Raw genomic sequence first — 25,537 nt, 5'->3', positions numbered from 1 at the left:
TTTTCCCCCCTAAAACAGAGTATCTCATGAAGCCCAGACTGTCCTGGAACAGGACTAACCTTAAGTGCCAGCATTTATAGACATTCACTCCCACACTCAAGAGAGTGGTTGTTTATGTGTGCTCTGGGCTTGAACTCAGGGCCTTAAGCTCTTGGTCAGCTGTTTTTTCCCCAGCTGACATAGAAATGATCATCTGAGCCATGCCTCCAGATTGGCTTTTTCTGCTGGCTAATAGCAGATAGTACCTTACAGATTTTTATTCCTATTCCTGGCCTTTTTCCATTTCAGACAGGTCACTGGGTTGCCCAAACTAATCTGGAAGTTGTGATTTTTCTGTTGCAGCAAGGTATCTAGCACGAAAGTGGAGATTAGGAATAGTGATATGTAATTTAATAAATTCATATTCACAGCAACCTGAATCAATCTACATGCTTCAGTTTTGTTGAGACTAGTGGGAAAACGTAAATCCTTATTTACCCCAAGGGAAATTTCATTAGTTGAACATTAGTTAAGATTTCACCATATTTCATCACATGTTCACTAGCTGCTACTAATCAACAGCAGCTGAAACTACATTATGATTCCCAAAGATTCATTTTGTTTAGACAAGTTAAAAGTTATTACAAGGCTAGGCAGCAGGGTTCACAACTGTAATCCTAGCTACTCAGGAGGCTGAAATCTGGGACCTTGGTTCAAAGCCAGCTTGGGCAAGAAAGTCTGTGAGACCCTTTACATCCAAATAACCACCAAAAAGCCAAAAATGGAGCTATGGCCCAAGTGGCAGAGGAGTAGCCTTGAGCAAAGAGGATCAGGTATAGCCGCTGGACCTTAGTTCAAGTACCAGGACTGGCAAGCACGTGCCCACACAAGCACGCATGCATGCACGCACAGGCACACACAGACACATGCACACACACAGTTACTGTTTTTCATTTTATTCACATTATTTTGTTATTTCCCCCTATGGTATTGAATAAATTTATTTTTAGTAATAATCCAAAGTGGTTTTTAAACTAGGAAGTTTAAGACTTTTTCTTATAGATGGTTGAGTAGACAAGAATACTCAGCTCTTGAAAGACCTTAAAACTATAAATCTATTATAGCTGATGACCCAGACAGAGATTTCTGAGCCCTGCTAGAAAACGCTATTGTCAATGCTCATAAGAGATTTTATGTAGAGCAATCACCTGGAGATGGTGGACTAAGCTGAAGCTGACTCAGTATGTCAACAGTAGAACCTTAGACTCTATTTTCTAACAAATTTTCATGGATACTGAGGGTCAGGGTCTTCATTTTCCTGAAGCAAGGTCTGAAATACTGGTTTTCAGCCTTGATCCTTATTGGAATCACTAAACAAAAAATAACTCCAGTATTTCTAGGGTATAAATATTTATTTAATTAGTCTAGGGACAGTCTGGTCACTAAGTTTTAGGAGCTTCCAATGTGGGGCTAATAGGCAATTTAAATTTGCGAAACTGCATCATGAAATGTCTTTAATGGGTTTGTCAGATTTTATTTTAGTGGTGCAGAAATTATGAGTTAGAGATCCAAAATTCTTTAAATTCTGAGGTTATGATTATTAATTATGTGGTAACTTCCTTTCCATAGTCTTACTAAAATCATCTAACAATATCTCTGGTTCATGCCTGTAAGCTTGTAATCTCAGGAGGCTGAGATCAGAGGATTTTGGTTCCATGCCAGCCCAGACAGGAAAATCAGGAACAGTCTTATCTTCAATGAACTACTCCCACAAAGCCAGAAATAGAGCTGTGGTTTCAATAGCACCTCACTATTCTTGACCAATAAAGCTCTGGGACAGTTCTCAGGCCTTGACTTCAAGCCCCAGAACAGACATACACACGCACACTAACATTTTAAAACATTCATGAAATAATAATGACAATTTGGATTATGTTTAGGTTAGGAGGCTGATACATTAAAAAAATGATTTGGAACAGGGACGAGGAATGTGGCTTAGTGGTAGAATCCTTGCCTAGCATGCATGAAGCCTTGGGTTCAAGTCCTCAGTACCACATAAACAAAAACAAATTTAAAACAGTTAAAGAAAAAAATTTAAATGAAATAGAATATATGAAACAATCACTTCCCATCAACAGATGAAGAGGTGGAAACGAGTTAGGAAGTTAAAAAAAAAAAAATCCCAAACCTTTTACACTATGAGGAAAGACCACAGACACAGAAAACACAAGCAAAAGTTTACTTAAGGTAGGCATCACTGAACCAGGACTTTTATAAGATAAATTGTTGTTCCATGACCTGTCCTAACTTTTATGTTGAGGTTTATAAAAGATCAAAATCTAGTTTAACGGGGCTTGGGATGTGGCTTAGTGGTAGAGTGCTTGCCTAGCATGCATGAAGCCCTGGGTTCAATTCCTCAGCACTACATAAACAGAATAAACCGGAAGTGGGGCTGTGGCTCAAGTAAATGCTAGCCTTGAGCACAAAAAGGCTTAGGGACGAAGCCCAGGCCTTGAGTTCAAGCCCCAGGACTGGCCCCCACCCCAAAAAAATCCAATTTAATTTCCAAAGTTCTGTTAGGAATGCAAACCAAAAATACTTCAGACAAAGAATACTTTAAATTAAGGTGTTCACAGATAATTCCTGATTACACTAAGAAGTGTTGGAGTACAACTGCCATGTATTAATGACAGGATTACTCAAACTTTCAGGCTATGCTGGTTCCATACTTAAAACAATCCATTAAGAATGATCTGTACAACTTGGGGGTGGGGGGTTTGATAAAGTAGGAGGAAAATGAGGGAAAGGGTAACAAGTTTGACAAGAAATGTACTTATTACCCTACTTATGTAACTGTAACCCCTCTGTACATCTCCTTGACAATAATAAATAAGAAACATCTGAAATTAAAAATAAAATATGGTGGGGCTGGGAAGGTGGCTCAGTGGTAGAGTGCATGCCTTGCATGCATGAGGCCCTGGGTTTGATTCCTCAGCACCACATAAGCAAAAAGAAAAAAGCTGGAAGTGGCACTGTGGCTCAAGTGCTAGCCTTGAGCTGAAGAGCTGAGGGACAGCGCCCAGGTCCAGAGTTCAGGCCCCACGACCAGACCCCCAAAAAATAAAAATAAAGTATGTTCAAGCACTTAGGATGGTTAAAAAAAATGTAAAAGCAGAGTACCAAATATAAATACAAGATAGCATTAAGTATAACTTTGACAAGACAAAAATAAAATGTAGTAGTGTTTCAGGGGAAACACTGCCTAGGCAGGGAAGTCCATGAGACTCATCTCCAATTTATCACTCCAAATCCAAAAGTTCAAGTGGTAGAGTGTTAGCCTTGAGAGAAAAAGCTTAGGGACAGCACCCAAACTCTGAGTTTAAGCCCTGGGACCAACACCACTCCACCCCCTCAAACAGAACAGAAGCGTTAAAAGAAATTATCATTATCTCGAGAATCTTGAGTAGATAAACTCTATCATCTGAAAATATCTGATTAGGTGATTCTCAACAGAAAATATTAATTCTAGCATCAAAAAAAACACCCAGAGTCTATTATTAACTGTGCTAATAAACCTAAGAAAAATACTATTTCTATTTTAAATTTACCTTGTGAATTTACTAATTATCTGGCTACTATTTAAAATAGGAAATAACAGTTAAATCTAAGAAGAAAAGAAAAGAAATAGAGACAGATGGAGAGAAAAAAGGTCTTCAAATGTACTGGAAGAAAACCATGCAGAATCAAAACACACTGTAAACTTAAAAAAAGAAAAAGTGTGTCAAATGAAGTCATGATCTATCCCGAGCAATATGAAAGTATTCTCATCAGATATGTTATCCTAGTTAACAAAAAATAGTTGTAATAAAGATTATTCTCTTTTATTGTTTAGTCTGAACACTTCTTGTAACCATAAAATAGCTAGTGTGACCAAATACATAAGAAATCCTAGTATGAGTCAGAAAGTGACACTCTTTGCAGCTTCCTGTCAAGGGATGCTGAGAAAATGTGAAGGGCTGAGGACAGGTTGTCTCAATTGTTTCTGTCATTAATCCTCTTCAGAACTGGAATCATCCTCTTGGTCAGAAAGGTCAGGAACAGGGAATCGGAGAATGGCAGCTACTCCAGTCAACTGGCTCAGCTGTTCCCCAGATACATGAAGACTGGAGAATATCCTAACTGTGCCTGCGTTCTCTTTCACACTGTCCACCAGCCTCACATACCGGCTCCTGGCGGCTACATCCTGGTGCCTGAAGAGCTCATCACTGATGAGTAATGTGTCAATTGCCAAAGCTTCATTGGCCTTCTCCACCTGCTTGAGTCCATAGAAAGCACGGTCAGGTTCATGCTGTAACATTTTATAGAAGTCATCCAAGGCTTTCACTTCCCCAGCAGCTTTCGTGTCTGAAAGTCGGCTAGCTACAGAAGGGTCACAAAGAGCCTCTTTCAGGGAGTACTTGTGTCCAGAGGAGGCATGGACCTAGAATCACAATTATAGGAGACAAAATAATCTGAGACCATTCATTCATCAACCCACAGGGACAACGCCAAAAGCAAAAGGCAGCTAAGTTTGCTACATAAATATGCTAGAAACTGAACAAGTCTCTATTTCATTATCTCATTTACAGTTCTAGATAAGTAAAGACTTTCTCCTCTTTTACTTTTCCCAGATCTAAAACTTTTAGAGTCGTTTCTATACATCCTCTGGGCTCATTCTTCACTACCTCTAAGTAAGCAATGCTTTTTTTTTTTTTTTTACCTGCAGAAATTTGGATCGGTTTTCCAGAAGCACTTTGTTGTCGGTCTTCACTGCCTGCTGAAACATGTAGTCACAGAACTGCTCCCGAACAAATCCCGGGCTAGCCACCAGGATGCACTTCACCACGTCGAAGTTGATGTGGCGCTGGATGGCCTGGACCACCTGTTCGTAGAACCTCTCCAACGCCCGGTCGTGCTGGGAGCAGTTGCCTTTCCGTTTCCTGGGGATGTTCACCTCTACCTTGGCCCGCGTGAGGGTCATGCTGGGCGTGACCAAGCAGACGTGGGCCAGGCCTTCCTGCATGACCACGGCGGCCACGTCGGCGCTCCAGGCCGGGTCGCAGGCCTGCTCGATGCGCTCCAGCACCACACTGTCCCACTGTTTCTTGGCCAGGGTGAACTGGCGGTTGGGCTCCAGCTCGATGGTGTGGTACGCTCCCATCTTGACGTACTCGTTCTCCTGGATGTTGGTCCCCTTGACCCGCAGCTGGCAGGCCTGGGAGTCAAAGTCGATGGCCTCCACGCAGAGGGTGAGGGTGGTGCGCACGCGGTTGCTGCCCACGCTGCCCGTGGAGGACTCGGTCTGCACCTTGCGGATGGTGGAGGCCCGCAGGCTGTCGCCCACCTGCACCAGGTTGTAGGTGTGCCACATGTCCTCCGGCTCCTCGGGGACCAGCGTCACCTGGCCCGCGTTGTCCTTCTCGATGTCCTTCCTCACCAGCTTCATGGCTCCGGAGAGGAAGGGAGGGGTCCCCAAAGACCCGGGCCGGGGGGGGGGGGCCGGGAGGAAGGGCGGCCGGGTCCGAGCCGGCAGGGAGGAAACGCTCTAGGGCTGACTCCTGCGGCAGCGGAGCGCACTCACGCCAGCCCTTCTTTCCTCAGTTCACCCGCGCAGCGCGCCCACCTGAGGCTAGAGACACCGCGGCGACCAACACCGACGCGCAGAGACTCGCAGTTCCGGCATCCAAGGCGGCTGACGCAAGCAGCGCGCATGCGCCTGCCTCCCTTTTTCCCCTCCCCCCTCCGCGCGCTCACGCTCACGTTGCGCGCGCGCGCTCTCTCCTCCCCCCCCCTCTCTCCACACACACACACACACACACACACACACACACACACACACACACACACACACACACTCACTCACTCACTGATGGCGCACGCATGCGCACTGAGAGGGTTTAGACCGTGTCTGTTATTTGGACAGTGCAGAGAAGAAGCTGCGCGTAGCAAGTGCTTTATTGTAACGCTGAGCTTGGACTTTCCTGAGTTTTCCCTTCTTGTATCCCTGTGTGCGCAGAACACACACACACACTCATCTATATAAATAAATATATATATATATATATATATGATATATATAATACCTAATATATGCACATATAGTAAATACTCCCTTCTGGATAGAAATCCATCCAGTTTCGGAACTTACATAAAATTGAAAAGAATTCTCCCAAGTGCAGACTTGACCCCCAAGGTCCAGCCTATGCTCGGCTTGGCTCATTGCTGATCTGCACGCCTGTTGGCGCTGGTATTTCCACAGGCAGTGTCTAAGATCTACTGGTCACTTCGGTCCAGTCTCCGAGCAAAGTACCCAGCTGTTCTTGTGCTTGGTGACCCAAGCTGCAGGATCCAATTAACCCAGATGTTAGAGCCCTGAACCCAGAGACTGAAGAAACTATGTACGGAATTTACCCTGGGGTGGACTTCTCACGGGCTTGGCCTGGCTTCCCGGGAATCCCAGATCCTAAAGTAGTCAGTCCACTCTGTAACCTCTGAAATGCTTAGTTAGGGTGGGAGCTGGGTCGCCAGCGTTTAGCACCTTTACCTTCACTGCCAAAGACAGGCTAAAAACGGGCTATGGGAAGTGGGGGTAAACTGAACTGTTAATTCTGACTGAAACCCAATCAATAAGTAGCTACAGTTACTTTGAAAGAGAATCTTTAAATTACATTTTTTTTTAATTTGCAGTGTGTGTGTGGTGGGCACTTGGGTATGAGGAAGAGTAGGGTGGAGAAATAGAATTGTGTGTGTGTGTGTGTGTGTGTGTGTGTGTGTGTGTGTGTGTGTGTCTGTGTCTGTGCTGGGTCCTGGGGCTTGAACTTGGCTCTGAGCATTTTTTTGCCCAAGGCTAATACTCAGCCACAGCTCCATTTCCCCCTTTTTGGTGGTTAATTTAGAGATAAGAGTTTCCTGTCTGAGTTGCCTTCAAAGCTCAATCTTCAGTTACCAGCCTCAGGAGTAGGCGTGAGCCACCAGCCTCAGGCTAGGATTGCTTCTTGTTTAAGAGACCAGAGAACAGAAAAAAGCCCAACATTTGTCTTGAGAATTAATATACAAGGGAGAACAGAGGAGTCCTGAGCACATCTTATTATCTTCCCTACTTTCCATGCATGGAAGTTTCCTTGTCCAAAGATTGTCGGGTGACAAGAACATTCCCATCCACAATTGTAGTACAAAGCTAGAATCTCAACTTGTCTCTCCAGAGCCCTTTCCCTTTCTTTCCCTACTTCCCCTTTCTCTACACTGAGGGCCCTCCCAAAGTATTTAACTCGTTGTCTTCCTCCAGTTCCCAGAGAACCCAGAAAAGCTTCTTTAAAGAATGGATTAGACACACTGTCCACAACATGAAAGGCTTGCTGCTTCAAAGAAACTACAGGATCACACTGGTGGCACATAGTACAAGCTTAATAAAAGATTTTTATTCACCCAGTATCTTATGCCCTTTCTTATTCTTTCCTGTACGCACTATCCTAATTTTAATAGAATAAGAGAATAGACTATGAAGAGATGGTTTCAAGATCGTCTAGCTTTCAAATTCAGCCAGTTTAACCCCATGGCCTCTCCATTACCTACCCCTCTGCTATGAGTATTTGCCATCATCTCTACAAATGCAGGCTGCGCTGCTCAAACGCAGCCACTTCCCTTATCTCTCACCTTTCTAAGCTAAACACTTATAATTGGAAAATGAACTTAGAAGATTAGAAGGGCAGTGTACCTACCCTACTTTTAGTTCCTCCCACAGTTGTTAGATTCGCCTTTTGCTTTCCTTCTCCAAATCTTCCAGGTCATCACTGTAATTTTTGAGAGTCATTTTACTTTAGAAAAAGTCACATTTATGTCGACATTTGAAATCTATAGGCAGCCCACACTGATTCTTAGTCCATAGAATTTTGTTTTTGTGGTAACTCAGAACCTCCTCCAGGCTAAGTGGGAGCGCTGCCATTTGCATGCTTGCATGCAGCCCTGCTTTTTGCTGGTTATTTTCGAGATGGAGCCCAGGTAATTTTTCTGATCTAGCCTTCCTGGAACTGTGATCCTCCAAATCTCATGATTATTTTCTTAAATGATAAGGCAAACCTCTTTGGAATATCTTTTTTTTCTAATCTGATATTTTTTTAAATTTAATTTTATTGTCAAGCTGTTCAGAGGGGTTACAGTTACATACTTATTTCTTGTCAAACATTTTTACCCCCTCCCCCATTTTTCTCCCATTTTACCTCTCCTCCCCAACTCCCCCGCAAGTTGTAAAGTTCATTTCTAACATAGTGTCTTGTGAGTATCGTTGTTAGACTGGTTCACTCTGTCCTTCGTCTCACCATTTGGAGTATCTTTTTCAATATCAATATTCTTCAATGACTGAACATAACATTTTTCACAAGATTAATGTTTGGATCTGGAATACCTAAGGTTTAAAACCTACTTTTAATAACTTGAGCTTATTGCTAATCAGGTATTTACTCCTAAATTTTATGGCTTAGTATTTCTCTACTAATCGTTGCTTTTTTATTTTGTATTGCTAACTAATTTAAAGAAAACGGTGACATCTAAGCCTCAAATTTCTGGCCTTTTTAAAAGTTTTATTTCCAATCTATCACTTCATGACACCCCAAGGTCCACCTTCACAATGATTTCATTTCTCATACTTCCTGCTGCCTCAGCTTATACTGGTCTCCATATTTTCCATGTCACTTTGTTACTTCCATTTCTGTGAGGGCCAGCTTAATTATTATGTTGACTTGAAACCGTGCATCATATCAACTGGAATACATTTGTATTTCTTATTGAACTCTGAATGAATTCATCTTGTATCCCTCTATGGTTCCCTCCTTTGATATCATGAATGAATGGACACTTAGATGGATCAGACCTAAAATGTGACAGCTACATTGACATTGTTACAGAAGCTTTTAAGACACTGGTACTATTAACGACAGTAGTTCGCTTAAGTAATTGTAAGTAATTGTAGTTTAAAAAGTGCTATCGTTATAGATGAATTTGTTTTTTCTTCCTTCCCCAAATAAGCAAAATCTTAAGAAAAAATACTGTGGCTTAATTCTATCATTTTAAGTTAGTATTTTACAGTTTTTTTAATTGGTTGTCTGAAAAAGAATCTTTATATCTATAATGGTTCACATATTTTTTGTAGAGTGTCTTATTTATATTAGTCTATCTTGAAGGGAAGGAAACCAGTATTGTTACTTTCAAATTTTTTAATTTGTTGCTTGTGTTGCGCCTGAAAATTAGAAATCAAGAAAATTGTAGTTCTTACCCTTCATTTGATTTATTATAACTTTGCTAGCAAGCAGTCTATGAAAATTTCTTATACTGAGAATTAGAGGAATTGAATGCAAGGATTAAAATCAGTACAATAAAAAAATACTTTGTGAATATATATATATATATATATATTTAGAAATGAAGTCACTAACATGTTGTCCTAACACATTTCTTTTGTTTTGTTTGCTGTGTTTTGAACTTGATTTTTTTTCTCAGTCTATTGTAGTAGTGAATGGCTGATCTCAATTTTAATTCTTATATAGCAAGAATCAGCAAGCTTGGCCTACAGTCATTTTAACTTGGATTACTCAACTTTAGATACATCCTTTGTCATTTATAAACCTTAACTCTCCAATCTCTATGATATATTTCTTTGTTTTGTCCTTTCATCTGACAGTTGTTCAGATTATGATACATTGTAAATTGTAAAACTAGCAAAACAGGCAAAATACTATGGCAAATCTCATAAGAATCCTGGCTTGAAGTTTGGAATCTGGATGTGACAAAGAGAATAGTGAGAATTTACTGTAATATGATCCCTTGGCCTTGATTTGGTAGAATAGATTGGTGGATAGTCTGTTGGAAACATTTATTGGCTTTAGCATGCACTTCACAAAATTTAGGTCAATTCCAGCTGTTGGAAATGGCTCATGGAACTCATTGGGGAGTTGGATAACAGTCCTTCCTGCTACAATTCTATGCCAGGACTGGTTTGTGTGTCAATGGTAAGAGGGAATGGGGTCCAGAATGATGAAAATCCTGTTTGCATACCTTGTTAATAGTGCAGTGACCCTTGAAAAGGGGAGGAGGTAGAGACAGCTGTGTGATTTTTCTGGTGGATATTGTGTCTGTGGCTTACTTTTTTTGTAACACAAATATGAGGGTTTTTCTTTTTTTCATTCTTCTTTTTAAAACATTTTGGGAACCCCTTCAAATATTGCTCCTTTGTATGTCTCTTGGCTCTTTCAGACCATGTGCCACTAGAGAACGTGAATGACCTTCTATTTGTCTTTCTATGCCTAGAACTGTGCACCAATAATATGTAATCTTGGGAAAAGAATCATTTGGGTTCTTTATTTCAGAGTTTTAAGCTTAATGATTAGTGGCTTCTGAAACTTGAAAAATAATATCCTATTTTATAATGTTTCTAAAAATTTAAGGGAGGTTTCTCCAAACCTATTTCAGGGTTTTGTTGTTGCTTTTCTTGTTGTTTTGTCAGTCGTGGGGCTTGAACTGTGGGCCTGGGCGCTGTCCCTCAGCTCTTTAGCTCAAGGCTAGCAATATACCTCTTGAGCCACAGCGACTTCCAGTTCCAGTGTTCTGGTGGTTAACTGGAGATAAGGGTGTCACGGCTTTTCTTGCTCAGGCTGGCTTTGAACCGCGATCCTTACATCTCAGCTTCCTGAGTAGCTAGGATTATAGGCGTGAGCTACCAGCGCCCAGCTCAAACCTATTTCAGTTTTTGAGATATGCATTCTTGAATACAGGAATAGTGATTTTAAATAATTTTTGCAAAGGAAAACTGTTAAAATATTTTGTTAATGTACATGATTTGGAAACTATCTTTACAGAATGTATGTGTAGCTAGATGTCTAATTGTGAATATCTAAGTGCAGCAGTTTCTTTAGAGAAAATCAACGTGCATACCCTAGACTGCAGATGTCCAGTGAGATTACCACAAGCAGAAGAGCTACATGAGTGACTGCAAAGATTGTTCAGCTAATATAGGCAAAAGGGAAAAAGGGCAAAGGGGAAAAGGGAAAAGGGATTTTTCTTTTTAAGGAACTTCTTGTGCTCACTATCTACATTTCCTTGGAGTGAAAAAGCTTACTTGCAATTGTCACAAAATAATACCAAACATACCAATAAATAAACAAAATCCTAGCAACAAAAATGTGTGTGTTTCTATTTATGTGTCCTCATTCAGTATAACATCATGTTTTTGTTGAAAATATTATAAGAAATATTTTTAAAGGCTGATCAGTGTCCATGTGTTTTCAGACATCAATACTTGGTAAACTAAAAGTCTAGTTGGTGAGATTATATTAAAGAATTTTTACTTTGTATTATTATTTTGTATTGATAAAGTGCTTTGTTATAATGGTAACTTCTTTATACAACTACTTAAAGATAATAACACACATACATACACATATATATACAAAAATGTTTTGTAATAAAATTATGAAAAAATTTTAATAATTTACTTTCTTAGATCAATTAGCTGTTCTAGTCAGATTTAAATATTTGCATTTATGAAAGCAGATCTCATATGACTCACACAAAGAGTATGTTCTACATTCAAGTTGATATTTGAATCATAATGCTTTTTCTATTCATGGTCTTGTTTATAAAGATTCATTGTTTGAATAAAGCAGTAATTATAGTTTGGGGATATAATGTGAACTCTTAACAATAGCTAGTGTGTGTATTTTTTATTTCTCTTTGAATCTTAGTTGACATTTAGATTTTCCTTTAAGGTCATAGAAATCATTTGATTGAAATTAGGCCCTTCTGTATACATACAGCCTTAAACACTCATCACTGTGACAGAAAGCTCAGAGTTTGCCAGAGTTAGTCATTGATCCTGCACAGCTGGCATGTTCTTGGATTACTGTATTGTCATCATTCTCTTGAGCTGCCTTCTAAAGGTAGATACTGAGAAAGTTAATGTTTGGGGTCAATAGTGAGGCTGCTGATGCCAAGGGAGCAATTATTCCCCAAGTCAAGAGTACTGGAAGAGTACTGAAAAGAGGAGCATCCTTTATTTCTTCATATCTAGGAGGAATGTTATATATTAGCCTCTTAGAAATCTTTTCTTTAAATCTATAAAGAAATGTGCCATAACATTACCATGTAGATATACTAGTTTTAAATGTACATTTTCTCACATTTCAATATCCCTGTAACAAGTGTGCATTTAATAACTTAATTCTATATTGAATCGTGGGTGCTGGTCTTTTTTTTTTGTTTTTGGTACATGAAGAACATAGTGCCCTTCTCATTTTATGGTACCTTCCCTTTAATTACATATAAACATGGATGAGGAGTTATAAATAAAGCGAGTAATCTGAGCTTTTAATTGTTTTCCAGGTTTGTAGCCTATTCATGATTAATTCAGGGGGAAAAAAAGCTTGCTTCTTCCAAGTGTTAAAGAACAAAATATCATGTTGTGTATTGTAATATAGAATAAAAGCACTAGTGAGCCACATATCCCTAGAAAAGTGGGTACAAGCTTCTCCAAGGGGTCTTCTGAGAATCACATTTCCGTGGGGACTTAAGATCAGTGGCAGTGGGAGTAACTGCTTATATAAAGACCCAGAGGCAACTCACAGTGGAGGGCCCGAGAGAGCTTCCAAACTCTTGAGGACAGGAATATATTCCACTCATTAGCATCTCTTGATATTTTTCTGTACTTTCTTTGAGACCAAATACAATTCTCCAGTCACAGCCTATCCTGAATAGACTATCTATTCGGACTTCAGCACTGTGGCAACAACTCCAAAAGACCTTTCATTTCAGTTTTATAACATGAATTTAAGTATACCACTTGCATTTCATATGACAGAAGACCATAGAAGAGCAGTAGAGGTAAAGAACAGTATTTGGACCCTAATTTGCAGAAAATATTTTAAACATGAGCTAATATATTAAAATCCTTAAAGGAACTTATAAAAATTGAAGAAGTTCTAAATTTCAGTGGGCAGTTTTATGAGCTGCAGGCTTTGGAATAAAAACAGAGGAGCATCCACCAGAGGAAGTAAGATCATCAATGATAACCTGTGCCACAAGAGCTCAGGCATCAAAAGAGCTAGATTAATGTATTATTTGGTTTGGTTGATGAAGTGACTGGTAGAATCAATTCAAAAGAGTAATTATGTGCTCTGGTTCACAGTATCATAAGTTTTTGTCTATCATGGTACAAAGGGAATGGTGGAGCAGAGTAGTTCACTTCAGGGCAGCCAAGAAGCAGATAAATACAAGAATGGGCCAGGTCAAAATTCAGTAGACCCTTGGTATCTATGACTATATTGGTCCAAGGGAACCACTGTTGAAAAACACACAAGAATACGCAAGAGACATAAATGTATCCTGCCTATATCATATGTACAATAGGTCTGAACATCTATGACTTGAAACCACCTGAATTAGATGACATTACTCTTACAAATTATTGTCACCAGGTGCCAGTGGCTCATGCCCATAATCCTGATTATTTAGGAAGCTGAGACTTGTAGGGTCATGTTCAAGGCCAGTCTAATCAGAAAAGTCCATGAAACTCCATCTCCAAAATAACCAGCAAAAAGCACAGCTAGAAGCAAGGCTCAAGTAGTAGAATACCATGGCACTAGCCAAGAAAGCAAGCTGAGTGAATGCAAGGCTCTCAGTTCAAAGCCCAGTACCACCATAAAAGAAAAAACAACAACAACAACAGAAAAACCACCTTACTATTGTAAACTTTAATAATGTTTACTAAAATCTAGATCTTATTTCATGATCTTCATTTCAAGCACTATGGATGCTTGTTTCATTTTTTCCCCTCATCATGCAGCCCAAAATCCTACCTTTCAGCGAATATAAAATTTTCAACTCATCACTTAGTTAAGCACATCATGTACCATTTTTGGCTTAGTAAGATTACCAAGTCTTTTATCTTGTTTTTAAGGCAACCATTTTCAGAGAGATGCAAGGAAGGGCACAGGAAACATAAGTAAGTGATAATTCAGAACTGACTGAGAGGATCTCCAAATCATCTGAGATTCATAATGAATGTAGGGGGAAGAAACATTTTCATTTTTGAATTTTCTTTTGATTTAAAAGTATCATGTGTTTGTGACCTTAAGTATCACTCCTCCATTATAATGTGAAATATGTGAAATTTATGTAATCACCTAATCTCAATTAAAAAGAAGAAGAAGAAAAGAAAAGTGAGAGAAGAGATGCATTAGGAGACATCGGTGACAATGGTATCAGACACTTTGCATTCATACACTGTTTTGTAGAATGGGAACTTCTTTGCACAACTACTTAAAGATAATAAAAAATTAAAAAATATATCATTCTTAAGCCGGGCTCCAGTGGCTCATGCCTGTAATCTTAGCTACTCAGGAGACTGAGATCTGAGTATCATGGTTCAAAGCCAGCCTGGGCAGGAAAGGTTGTGAGACTTTTATCTCCAATAAACCACTCAGAAACCAGAAGTGATGCTACAGCTCAAGTGGTAGAGTGCTAGCCTTGAGCTGAAGAGCTGAGGGACAGTGACCAGGCCCAGAGTTCAAGCCCTATGACTGACAAAAAGAAAATCATTCTTTTTAAAATGACATATAATAAATCCTTCAGGAAGGCAAGGTTACTATTTAGCCTTCAACAAATATCCTGTGACCTACTTCCTACAACCATGCAGGAAGTCGTCCCAACTTTCAGTAATTTTAAATTCCTCAATGGATTAAACCATTCATTAGATCATTTTCCTGTAGAAAACTCTGGCACACACACACAGAAGTATGCTTCATTAATTTTTCCGGCATTTCTTAATTCAATCAGGTGACAATGAAGATTGACAATTAGTATTATAATAACAGAAGAAAAGCAGGCAAACAAGTTTGCAAGCATATTCCATTGTTATTCTCATTTTCTATCTAGTAAACAAAGAACAGAAAATAAATCCCATTGTTGCTTTTTACAAACATGATGATGACTTAGAGCTAAGTTTCACCATCCTCAGCCTTCCCTAACAATACAGCTTGCTCTTGGAGATCATTTCTTGAGTGACTTCTTCCCCTTCTTTAGCTTTGTCTCAATGGACTTTATTCCAGATAGGAAATCCTACCTGTGAAAAAGTCTTGGAAGAACATTGGGTTTCGAGGTGTATAAGAATGCTTCTACAGAAGATAAACTGATAACTTAATAGCAGACTAAATATAGATTTATATTGTTAATAACCAAAGATATGAATAGATGAAAGTTAGCCAGAAAGAAAAAGGAACAATAAAACAAAGGAGCCAGAGGACAGGTGTAACACCCCATCCGGGTACATTTTGACAAACATCCTGTTTCACCATTTATCTGGGAGTTATGGCTGATCACAGTTGAAGCTACTTCTTGGTACAGTAGCCAACAGTTCCCCAACAGTAATTTCCCTTCTTTGGCGATTAGCCAGAGACCTTTCCATATCTAATGTCTGCGGTTTCAAAGACACATTAAGTAATCCACTCGCTATTCCTCTGTTTTTGAAATGTTCCTCTATTTCTTTTACCCCAGTCCTACCCATAAAAGTGCCTACAACTTAGGGCATTTGACTGGTTAAGCTGCCAGCATTCAATTTCCTTTGAGGGAGTATTATTTCTTTGAATTTGCTTTTACTCACAATAAACCTTGCTGCGCTAGAACTAATTTCATGGAAATCATGGAAATAACAAACGCATGTGCATCATTAATTACAACTTTATCTAAGTCTTTTAGACAATATCTTTGGATTACACTGGAGAGGTATAAATAAGAGGAGACTGCACTGACAGATAGCAATATTCTAGAGCATGAAATTTGAATCAAAAAGCTGAGTTTTTGGTAAATTTATCCTAATACAACTTTGAAAAAATGATATTAGCCCTTATTCTTTTGTTTTTTTCATCTCTAAAATATAGATAAGAGTTGCAAACTTTTACACTTCCTTAGCTTACAATGAAATTGTAAGCCAGGTACCGGTGGCTCATGTTTGCAATCTCCTCTAGGTAGGAAGTTGAGATCTGAGGATTGCTGTTTGAATCCAGCCTAGTCAGGAGACTGAGAGACTCATATCAAATTAACCACCAAAACGCCAAAAGTGGAGGAAGCACCAGCCTCGAGGGAAAATGCTAAAGGACAATACCTAGACACTGAGTTCAAGCTCTAGTACTGGTTCAAATAAACAAGCAAAAACAAATAAACAAATAAATATTGTATACATTAAGTTTCTTGCATGTAATAAGTTACAGCATTAGGCTGTGTCAATGTCTCTTCTGTCTGGACCTTCGTGCTCTGGAAGGCTAATCCTACTATATGACTATTGTTGATGGGAGTTTTGGCCAAGGTATTACAGTAGAGGGAAAGGGGGGGGTATTGATTTTTCCTCTCCTTCCTTGATGGGCTTCAGCGTAGTCACTAACTGCATTCTTCTACATGTGACCAGTATACTGCTCTGTCCAGTTCAAACTGCGTCCCCCTACATAGCTCATATTTACAGTTAAGCTCTTCAGGCTTAGGAGTAATCATGGCTTTTCTCCCCACTGTGGCTTTACCTAGGTGCTAATTTTACTCTTTCTTGTTTCCCTTAAGGCCACCATGAATTCTGTCTTTAAGAAACTTGTGTTAGTTAGATCTTTTGTATGTGCCACTAGTTTATGCTGGACTTGGACTTCCATAAAATAACAATGAAGACTTTATTTGGAGAGAGGGCGGGGGAATCTTCCTTGACAAATGAAGATGGTGTAACAAGCTAATGCAAGAAATTTTAAATGCAGTGGGAAACTTATTGGGGCAGTGTTCATTTGTTACTCTGATCTAAGTGCCACTTTGAAGGCTGGATTTTATTTAGATGGCAGGGGATAGTGGGAAGGAAGGGTGGAGTTCTCTTCTACATGCATAAAATAACAAGATCATATGTACAATGTCAAGATGAACAGACGAATTGTGAAAGAAGTCAAACAACATGGATGTATATAAAGAGGATTTTGTCTTTGAGAAAGTTTTCATATCAGTAGGCGCCCACAGATGTCTTTGCTATGTTGCCTGAAAACTGTCAGCATGTTACCTTAGATGGCCAAAGGGACTTGGCAGTTATGCTTAAATTAAGGTTGTTGAGAGAAAGTGCAGCCTAGTGAGAATGGAGAGATCTTGAGGGAGGCACTAGTGTCAGAGATAGAGAAGGGGATATAACAAAGAACCAGTGCCAGCAGGAAAGATTTGAAGACATTACCTAAATGGCTTTGAAGATGAAGAAAGGGAACATAAGTCAAAGAATGCAGGAGTCTCTCCATTCCCTCCTAGAGCCTCCAGAAGAAATGTCTGCACAGCTCCTTGATTTTAGCCCAGTGAGATTTAGGACTATAGAACTGGAAACTAGCAAGTCTATGTTGATCTAAATCAGCGAACATATGATATTCTATAACTCTACCCAGAGGAAACTGAGGCAAGAGTAGTAAAGTAGATTAAGTGAGTAGTAAATTGAGAACTAGAGTTTATCTGAGAGGCAGCAAAAAAACAGCCAACTCAGTTTCAAAGCCAAGTATTCATAATCCCAACTCCTCAGGAGTCTGATCCCTGAGGATCACAGTTTGAAGCCAGCCTAGGCAGAGAAGTCTGAAAGACTCTATCTCCAATGAACCAAGTTAGCCAAAAAGCTAGACTGGAGGTATAACTCAAGTGGTAGAACACCAAGAGAAAAGAGAAGTAGAGCTCAAGGCCTCATGTTAAAGCCCAATACTGGCAGGGAAAGAACAAAATAAAAACAAAAAACAATAACAACAAACAAACAAACAATCCCCCTCAGATTCAATGCAAGTGACAGGAGAGAGTGAATTAAAGGTTGGATTCAGAGTGGAAATAAGTTCTTAGAGCAGTAGCAAGCATGGATGGATATGTTGATGAGACTCCAGATTAACTGTGGATTCTATGACTTGGTAAGCGATTTCTAAAGAGGAGCAACTGATCAAGAAGAGCTCACTGAAATGTCAACATTGAATTATATGTATATTCATATTGTAAGTAAATGTTATTACTTGGAAATATCTGTGGCTTATTTTTATTTCCCATATTACATTAATGTGTACATGAAATCGTGACTTGTTCCTCTTTCTTCCCTCTTTTTTATTTTTTGATTTATTATGTCATTCTTTTCTTTTTAGAGGTTATGAAAACCTCAAAGAACCTTTTTTTTTTTTAACTATAAACAGTGCTGGTTTGGTAAAATTAAAAAAAAAACGAGTCATTAGTAAACTATTCAGATTTTGCAAAACAACAAAAACAACAATTTGGGTTGGAAAGGAATCCCAGGTCAAGTATGCATAAAAGCCAGTGGCAGTCCCTGGTCAATTAAGCCACTCTGTTCTTCTGAAGTCACCAATGTTTGGACTGCACACTTCCTGAGAAGTGGAGGATGTTTGTATGACAAACCAGTGGCTCATTATTAACTCTCTTAATACCACCTAGCTATATGGAAACAAAACAAAACAGTTCTGCTCATTAATAACACATTTTAAGGAAATCTTCATAAAAACTAGCAATGCTTGGCTACCCGAAGCAGGGCTAAACTGGTGGTTTCTCCCAATTTTTATAGTAAAATGCAAAAATAACTAGTACTACTAGTACTAAGCGTGCCAACAGTAAAAACACCAAATAATTGAACAACAACAATATATTAAATCCAACCACCAATGAAGATTGGCCTTTTGTCTGCACTTACATGCTTGACCACTTTCTCTCACAAGTCTCTTTCCCTCTTCAACCATGTGCAACATTAAAGGCGTAGATAGCGAATGCTCTATTTAACTTTCTTCTAAATTGGACACAACTTTGTATTTCTACTGTGGTTTTTAAAATCCCATTCATAAAAAATACATATTTATACCCAACAATAGTATATTTTGTAATTTAAAGAACAGTTTTCTTTTTTCTTACTAAATATTCACCGAGTCCAGACTCACTATTCCTTTCTCTAAGTTAAAATGTTCTTCCTTTTGGCTTTCTGACCCTGAAACAGCATGTTGAGACAACAAAGAGATTTGCTCCCCTCTCCTCTTCCCTTGTCTGTAACAGGAAAAGGAAAATTCTAAACACTAGACAGCGAGAAAATAGGTCTTCCACGCCTGAGCAACCTGAAGACAGGAACTCTGCATATCAACCAGACGCCCTCTAGCCACCCCTTGCCACCCCAAAGAGACAGAGCGGTTCAGCCGATTCCTAAAATACAGTGTATCCTGTCAAGCCAACTCTAGTTAGAAAGTTTTCAGTGCCGCCCTCCTGTTTTACTAGTGGGCGCGAGGGGGTTGAAGCAACCCCAGAAGTAACTGATCTCAGTACTGAACGGTCTCAACTTCCTTCCAGGCTCTCTGGCCAGTCTACCTGGGGTGGCCAATGTGGATGGGCGCCCCTGCTCCCCTTCTCCTCCTCCCTGGCCCACCACGCGGTGTACCTTCCCCCTGTCTCCCAAGCCCCGAGCCGCACCCCCCCCCCCCCCCCACCCAGCGCAGGAGATGCTCAGAGAGCAGCAGAAGAGCTCACCCATGAGGAGCCAGCAGCAGGCGACAGCGACCCCTGGGCTGGCGAGGCGCGCGGGGGCCATGGCTGGAGCGTCGGGTCCCGGACGCGCTGGGTCCGCGGGCAGGACGGGGCGGGACGGGACTGGAGCTGGTAGCACCCACGCCGACGCTGTGTGCTCTAGGCCACTTGGATTGCCTCTGCCGGTCCTGGTCCTGGTCCCCAGCCAGCTGCAGCCCCAGGCGACACCGAGGAGCGATTCCCTGGGTTTCAGTAGAACGCTGCTAGGTTTTCACATCCCAGACGGATTGCCACATCGCCCGCCCCTTCGCGCTCTTGGTCTGAAACTGGCAGCCTCCCAGGCTCTGTCCGAGACATGGACAAATAAAGCCAACTTCGCGGGTCGGTGTTTAGGCTAAAGTCCACGGGCTGCAAAGCAAACCTTAAAGGGACATCTGCCCTTCATTGAGAGGGTAATCTCGCTCTCCGGGCCAAATCCCCTAGGTGCGAGGCAGGCAGGCAGGAGCTGGCCCTTCACTGGGTGTCGCCAGCCCCGTGGCTCCGCCTTCGCACCCCTTCTCCTAGATCTGGGTGGGAAGGACACATTAAAACAAAACAAAACAACACAAAACACCCAACCAACCAAGCAACAACAAAAAAACCACAAGTGATGCTCACAAGACACTATGTTAGAAATGAACTTTACAACTTGGGTGGGGAGGGAGTGGGGGGGAGGAAGTGGGAGAAAACGAGGGAGGGAGTGACAATGTTCGACAAGAACTGAACTCATTTCCTTACTTGTGTTACTGTAACCCCTCTGCACACCACCTTTACAATTAAACAAACAGAAAACTGCTGGAGTACTTTAGCTCTTAAAGGGAGGCTGCTTTACCAAGGTCAAGCTGCTCTGCCGGGGGCGGAGGGTAAAAGATCAGCGATGGAAATGACAGGAGACACCCCTTCCTTGGCAGGTGGACACTTGAACTTCTCCTTGAAGTCTTCCTGTCCTGACGCGAGGAGGGAGTGGGAGGGGAAGTCCTCACGATGCCACTATCCCGTTTATGAAGAGCTTACTACTTTTTTTATTTTATGTTACTTTATTTCTTCTTTAAGGTTTCTGGTTAAGGATGGTTACTGATAGGATTTTCTTTGGGAAGACTAAGGGGGAGAAGAGAAACAAACTTTGGAGGGAAAAGAAAAGGAGGGAGAAGAAGGAAAGAGGAAGAGGGAGGGAAGGAGCGAGGGAGGAAAGCAGTTCCCTTAGAAATGGAATGTGTGTGGGCTATTTTGTTTAAGCTCAATTGGGATGTTTGTACACTGGGAAGTGAATCTTAGAAGAGCCCAGGGTACTGTTTTATTTTATTTTATTTTTCTTGCTACAGACTTTTATGAGTAAGTCGGCTTGTAAGTCCTGTTCACAGTACTGCTCTCTGGGAGGGTCCAGGTGCAGAGCATAGAGCTCTCAGGACTTACTTAGGAGTTTGCTTCCCTTAATGGTCGGTTACCAACCCCCTTCAATCCAGTTTCTTTCATGCATTGGCTTCCACAATTATTTGCTATTTTTAAAGCTGTTAATGCCTTAGTGGCACAGCCAGAGAATTTCACAAAAGAGAAAAAAGGGATGGATGAGTGAGTTTGGGTGCAACTGAGTTCCCTCCCTTCAGTTCAGCAAGTAACTGAGTATCTCTCTCTAACAAAAGCAGGACTGAGCAGGGCAAGAGTGCCACCCAAAGGAGGCCTCAGTGCCCAGAACTGAAGAAAGGGAGAGAGAAGCCCAAGGGTGGCGGAATAGATTGCTGAACAGATTGCTGAACAGAGGAGTGCACAACTGAAAGATGGGAAAGAAACATGAAAGTTTAATGAAGGCCAAAAAAACAAAAAATAGGGTGAACAAGCCAAGAGCGGTAGATAATGCCTATAAACCCAGTATTTTGGAGGTTGAGGAGGGAAACTTGTCTGGGCTACAGTGAAACTATCCCAAAACAATAAATAAATAAATAAATAAATAAATAAATATAACATGCAGAACTGAAAAAGTTGAAAGCTATCTTCCATAGTACCCTTACCCATAGCAAGTATTTATTTTTCTAAATTACATTCTTGGACTGATTTATTTGTTTGTTTGTTTGTTTGTTTTGGGGGGGGTCCGGTCATGGGTCTTGAACTCTGGGCCTGGGCACTGTCCCTCAGCTCTTCAGCTCAAGGCTAGCGCTCTACCACTTGAGCCACAGCACCACTTCCGGCTTTTTTCTTTTTGCTTATGTGGTGCTGAGGAATCGAACCCAGGGCCTCAGGCATGCAAGGCAAGCGCTCTACCACTAAGCCACCTTCCCAGCCCCTTGGACTGATTTATTACTCAGTAATTTTATTAAAATCTTATTTTCCCCCATTTTTAGCTTTCATAATGTGTTCTTTTAGTTAAAGCTTTGAAATTACCCCCAAAGAAACAAGCAAACAAACAACCTCCCCCCACAAAAAAACCCCACAAAACTCTCGAAAAACAATCTTGTGTTGTATCACAGATCAGTCTCTTTAAAAAATACTTGGGTTCTCTTACTTGATTTATTTTTTTTTTCATATTTTCTAATGAGACTTTCCTGTGTACATCGTCTCTCTCCATATATAATCTAAGTATATCTTCTGCTTCTCAATATGATCCAGTGTATCTTGACAATAATAATTGCTGTATTCAACAATGTGTGGGCATTTAAAATCACAGCATAAAATTTCCCGACAATATCTTATAAAGTCACTTTTCAAACGATTTAGTACTATTCATCTATATATGTATTTATGCACAGATTTGCATATATGTGGTATTCCAATTTAGTAGTATGCATTTCACTAAAAAAATTATGAAATTATGAAATGTCATTGAAATACTGTAATTGATAACTTTTCTTTTCTTTATGATCAAAACTATTTCTATCAGTAAATTGTTTAAATTGTCATGTGTGTTATAAATCTGATGGCAATATTCATTGTCTTTCATGTCAAACCAGTTCAAATGTAAGATTGAAAAAATAGCTATTACTAGAGAAGTAATTTTAGAATAGGTGCTCATTTTCGGAATTGTAATATACCTAAATACAGATCCATGTCATGCAAGTTAGTTTTCCTTGTTTTACTCTGACTGATAGGAAGACATCATTGAGTAAACAGAGTTATAGTAAAGACAAAAACTCCCTTAGTATCACAACAAGTAGTGATACTCACAAGATATTATATTGGAAATGAACTTTACAACCTGGGGGTAAAATAACTAAAATTCCGGAATTAAATAAAATTCTGAACTCAGGTTCTAGAACCACAATGTGGAAGCTATGGTATGGGGAAAACAATCCAGCTTCTTTAGTACTCAGATTTCTCAAGTTTAAATGAGGGTGTGGGGGTGAAAATTGTGTTCTTATCTGAAGATCACTGTGAAGACTGAGTGGATCAGATTACAGTCATTTCGCATAATACCCAAGCTGCAGTTAGTGGTCTATAGGGACAAGGTATTCTTCTAGTCTAGAAAAATTGCTATTTGATAGTAGACACATCCACTTGTGTGTAATGGTCATGTAAGAACCATTGTAGTTTGAAGGTCATTATAAGAGGAATTTTAATCTAAAAACATCCAAATCAACTCTTACTATTATGTTTAGAGTGCTCACCTTTGGAATGCATATTTCAAAGGGCAACATTATGTTGAAGTAATACCTATACAGACATCAGAACCTAGCATAACATAAATTTACTGTTAATGTGAATTTACTCTTCAAATTAATCAGCTATCAAAGGGACTTGTTAAAACAAAAGTGAATCAGAAGTGAGTCTAGAACTTTGCTCTTGGTATATTTTACTGTTCTTGGTGTTGGATAATGAATCTTAAAACCACAGAAAGAAAGTACTTACACCTAGAAGATGGCACCAATTTTTATTCAATAGTAAATTAAAAATTGTTTGAAGTTGAAAAACCAGTCTTTTACATAAAAATTCAGAAAATGATAGTTTTTTTAAAGTTCAGCATGAAATTTCAAATAAATTTTAAGGTAGTAACAGAGTGCCAGCTCCAGCTTGCTCTTCAACTACGATGAAGACTTTCAATATGCAGAATTGTCTACAACTGCTGCTGTTTGTACAGAGATTTCATAAAGTTAAAAAAGTTTTAAATTTTAATCTGTAAATCCTCAGGGTGGTATACGCCATAATAAATATGTTTACTTGTAGGGTTAATCAAGATAGGTAACCCAAACGATTGACCTCGTTAACTTAGTTTCTTCTATATGGTGGATACCAGACTATGATCTTCAGTGACAAAAATGGGTAGAACTGTTGTTATTTTACTGAAAAATCTGCTGTCCATTACTTTCTTTCACTGGTAACTGGAAACAGAAAATAAGTAGCTTTGTCCTCAATTCTAACACTGGCGTGTTTCATTTTAAGCCAATTAAATCAAGCAGTCTAAATGAGTTTTTGCTGTTATACCTTGAAACCTCATGAACAAAATAAAGTCACAAATGTTGTGGGCTTGAAGTTCTCCACTAGCCAACCATTTGTTTTCTGTTATTGCATAATGTTCTTATGTGCGTGTTTTTTCACTTAAAATATTAAATAGGTGTTCCTCCCACCCTATTTCCTGAACAAATCTGTGCCAGAAACCTCGTCCAAAGACATTTGGGCAACTGGTACTGAAAAAGAAAAAAAAAACAACATTTGATTTCAGAGGCCTGGTGAGGTTTGGATCTTAACATTGCAGGAAACTTCCTTTAGCTTTATTGGCAGACTTCAGTATGAGTGACACATCAGGGCTGCAGCAAGGAGGCAGTGCTAGGGTGGTACTCTGGCAGGAATATTCCATTCGTGGCACTTTCTGACTCAGAATAACAACCACTGATGAGCAGAAGTACTTCTGCTGCATGGTGGGTCTCTTAATATAAAATATGAGTTTATGCTGTCTTATTGCATTATGTATTCAAGTAATTCTAATTTTTAGAGAAGGATGATTTCGTTATTTTCCCTCAACCAATTTCTAAAATAAATAAATAAATAATGTAACTTGGCTCTAAAATCCCAAGGTTGCAACAACTAATTCATTAGGAAATGAATCCAAGAGGGTATGCATTTCTTGTATCAAGATTAAGTCACTAAACACATATGTGATCAAATACCCTTTGTCTTTAACAAAAAATAGTCTTATTTGGCTCAGAAGTAACTCTTCAACTGCTTGTTTCATAATTAGACGTTCACTTTCATAGTTTAAATCTGAATCAAGGTAATCACTCATTTTTATATTTTGGCATCTATTACTTGTGAAGTGACCAGATTTGATATTACTATTGTTGTAGAAAAAAGTGAAATATAGTCATGAAGCACTTTGTGAGCTATTCTAAGGAGTACTAACATGATGCTTTTTAAAAAATTATTTTTATTTTCAATAAAATTATATGTATTACCCAAATAAAGCTGGGAAAGTGTACATTTGTCTTCAGCAAGATAGCACCAATAATCAAAAAGATTAATTTGGTGAATCTTTTAAAAATTAAAAAGGTATATATGAAGCCACTCAACAGGGTGTCTAAAGTTTTGATACTATAATTGGACAACATATAATAAACATTAAATATTATTAAATTATGTTGCCAATATTGACCTTTAGAGTTTTGGGGGCATTTGTTTTGTGGGAAGTAGAATGCTTTTAAAGGCCCTGCACTTTGGAAGAGAGCTTTAGGATGTCTCCTCAAGAAATTCAACCATTACTAGTTAATCCATGCTCAGAAAAGGAAAGCAGGAGGAACTCCCAGCAGAGTCTGGGAGTTAAAAATCCACTGAAGTTTCTAGAGTAAAGCAAGAGTGCAAAGTCAAATGTGAGTATATAATGAAGAATGGATGCTGCATCACTGTGAGACCTACACGTATTTTTTTCTCTATTATGAGTCCAGATAGGCCCCAGTGGAGACAGGGAAACCTTTTAATGCACTGCCATGGAGTTGATATTACATATATCTGAGATATAAATCCTAACAGA

At 39.5% G+C, this 25,537-nt stretch overlaps 2 protein-coding genes across 3 annotated transcripts in view; both read right to left on the bottom strand.

Annotated features, from left to right (window-relative positions):
• Positions 1 to 20,074, bottom strand: part of Itga1 (integrin subunit alpha 1) — a 144,244-nt gene extending 124,170 nt beyond the window's left edge. For both annotated transcript variants that reach the window (XM_042690569.1, XM_042690570.1), the window contains exon 1: positions 19,552 to 20,074. In XM_042690569.1, coding sequence (XP_042546503.1) covers positions 19,552 to 19,612 — 61 coding nt within the window. In that variant the 5' untranslated portion in view covers positions 19,613 to 20,074. The remainder of the gene's footprint in view (positions 1 to 19,551) is intronic.
• Pelo (pelota mRNA surveillance and ribosome rescue factor) lies at positions 3,845 to 5,675 on the bottom strand. Its single transcript, XM_042690571.1, has 2 exons — positions 4,739 to 5,675; positions 3,845 to 4,459 (listed from the first exon to the last, which is right to left on the bottom strand). The coding sequence occupies exons 1-2, from the start codon at positions 5,462 to 5,464 to the stop codon at positions 4,028 to 4,030; spliced, it is 1,158 nt and encodes a 385-aa protein (XP_042546505.1). The 5' UTR covers positions 5,465 to 5,675; the 3' UTR covers positions 3,845 to 4,027.
• Positions 20,075 to 25,537: the final 5,463 nt, after the last annotated feature.

The sequence above is a fragment of the Dipodomys spectabilis genome, unplaced genomic scaffold (genome assembly GCF_019054845.1).
Source record: "Dipodomys spectabilis isolate Male_0828 unplaced genomic scaffold, ASM1905484v1 ptg000138l, whole genome shotgun sequence".
Lineage (NCBI taxonomy): Eukaryota > Metazoa > Chordata > Mammalia > Rodentia > Heteromyidae > Dipodomys > Dipodomys spectabilis.
This window is presented reverse-complemented; position numbering and strand designations above follow the sequence as displayed.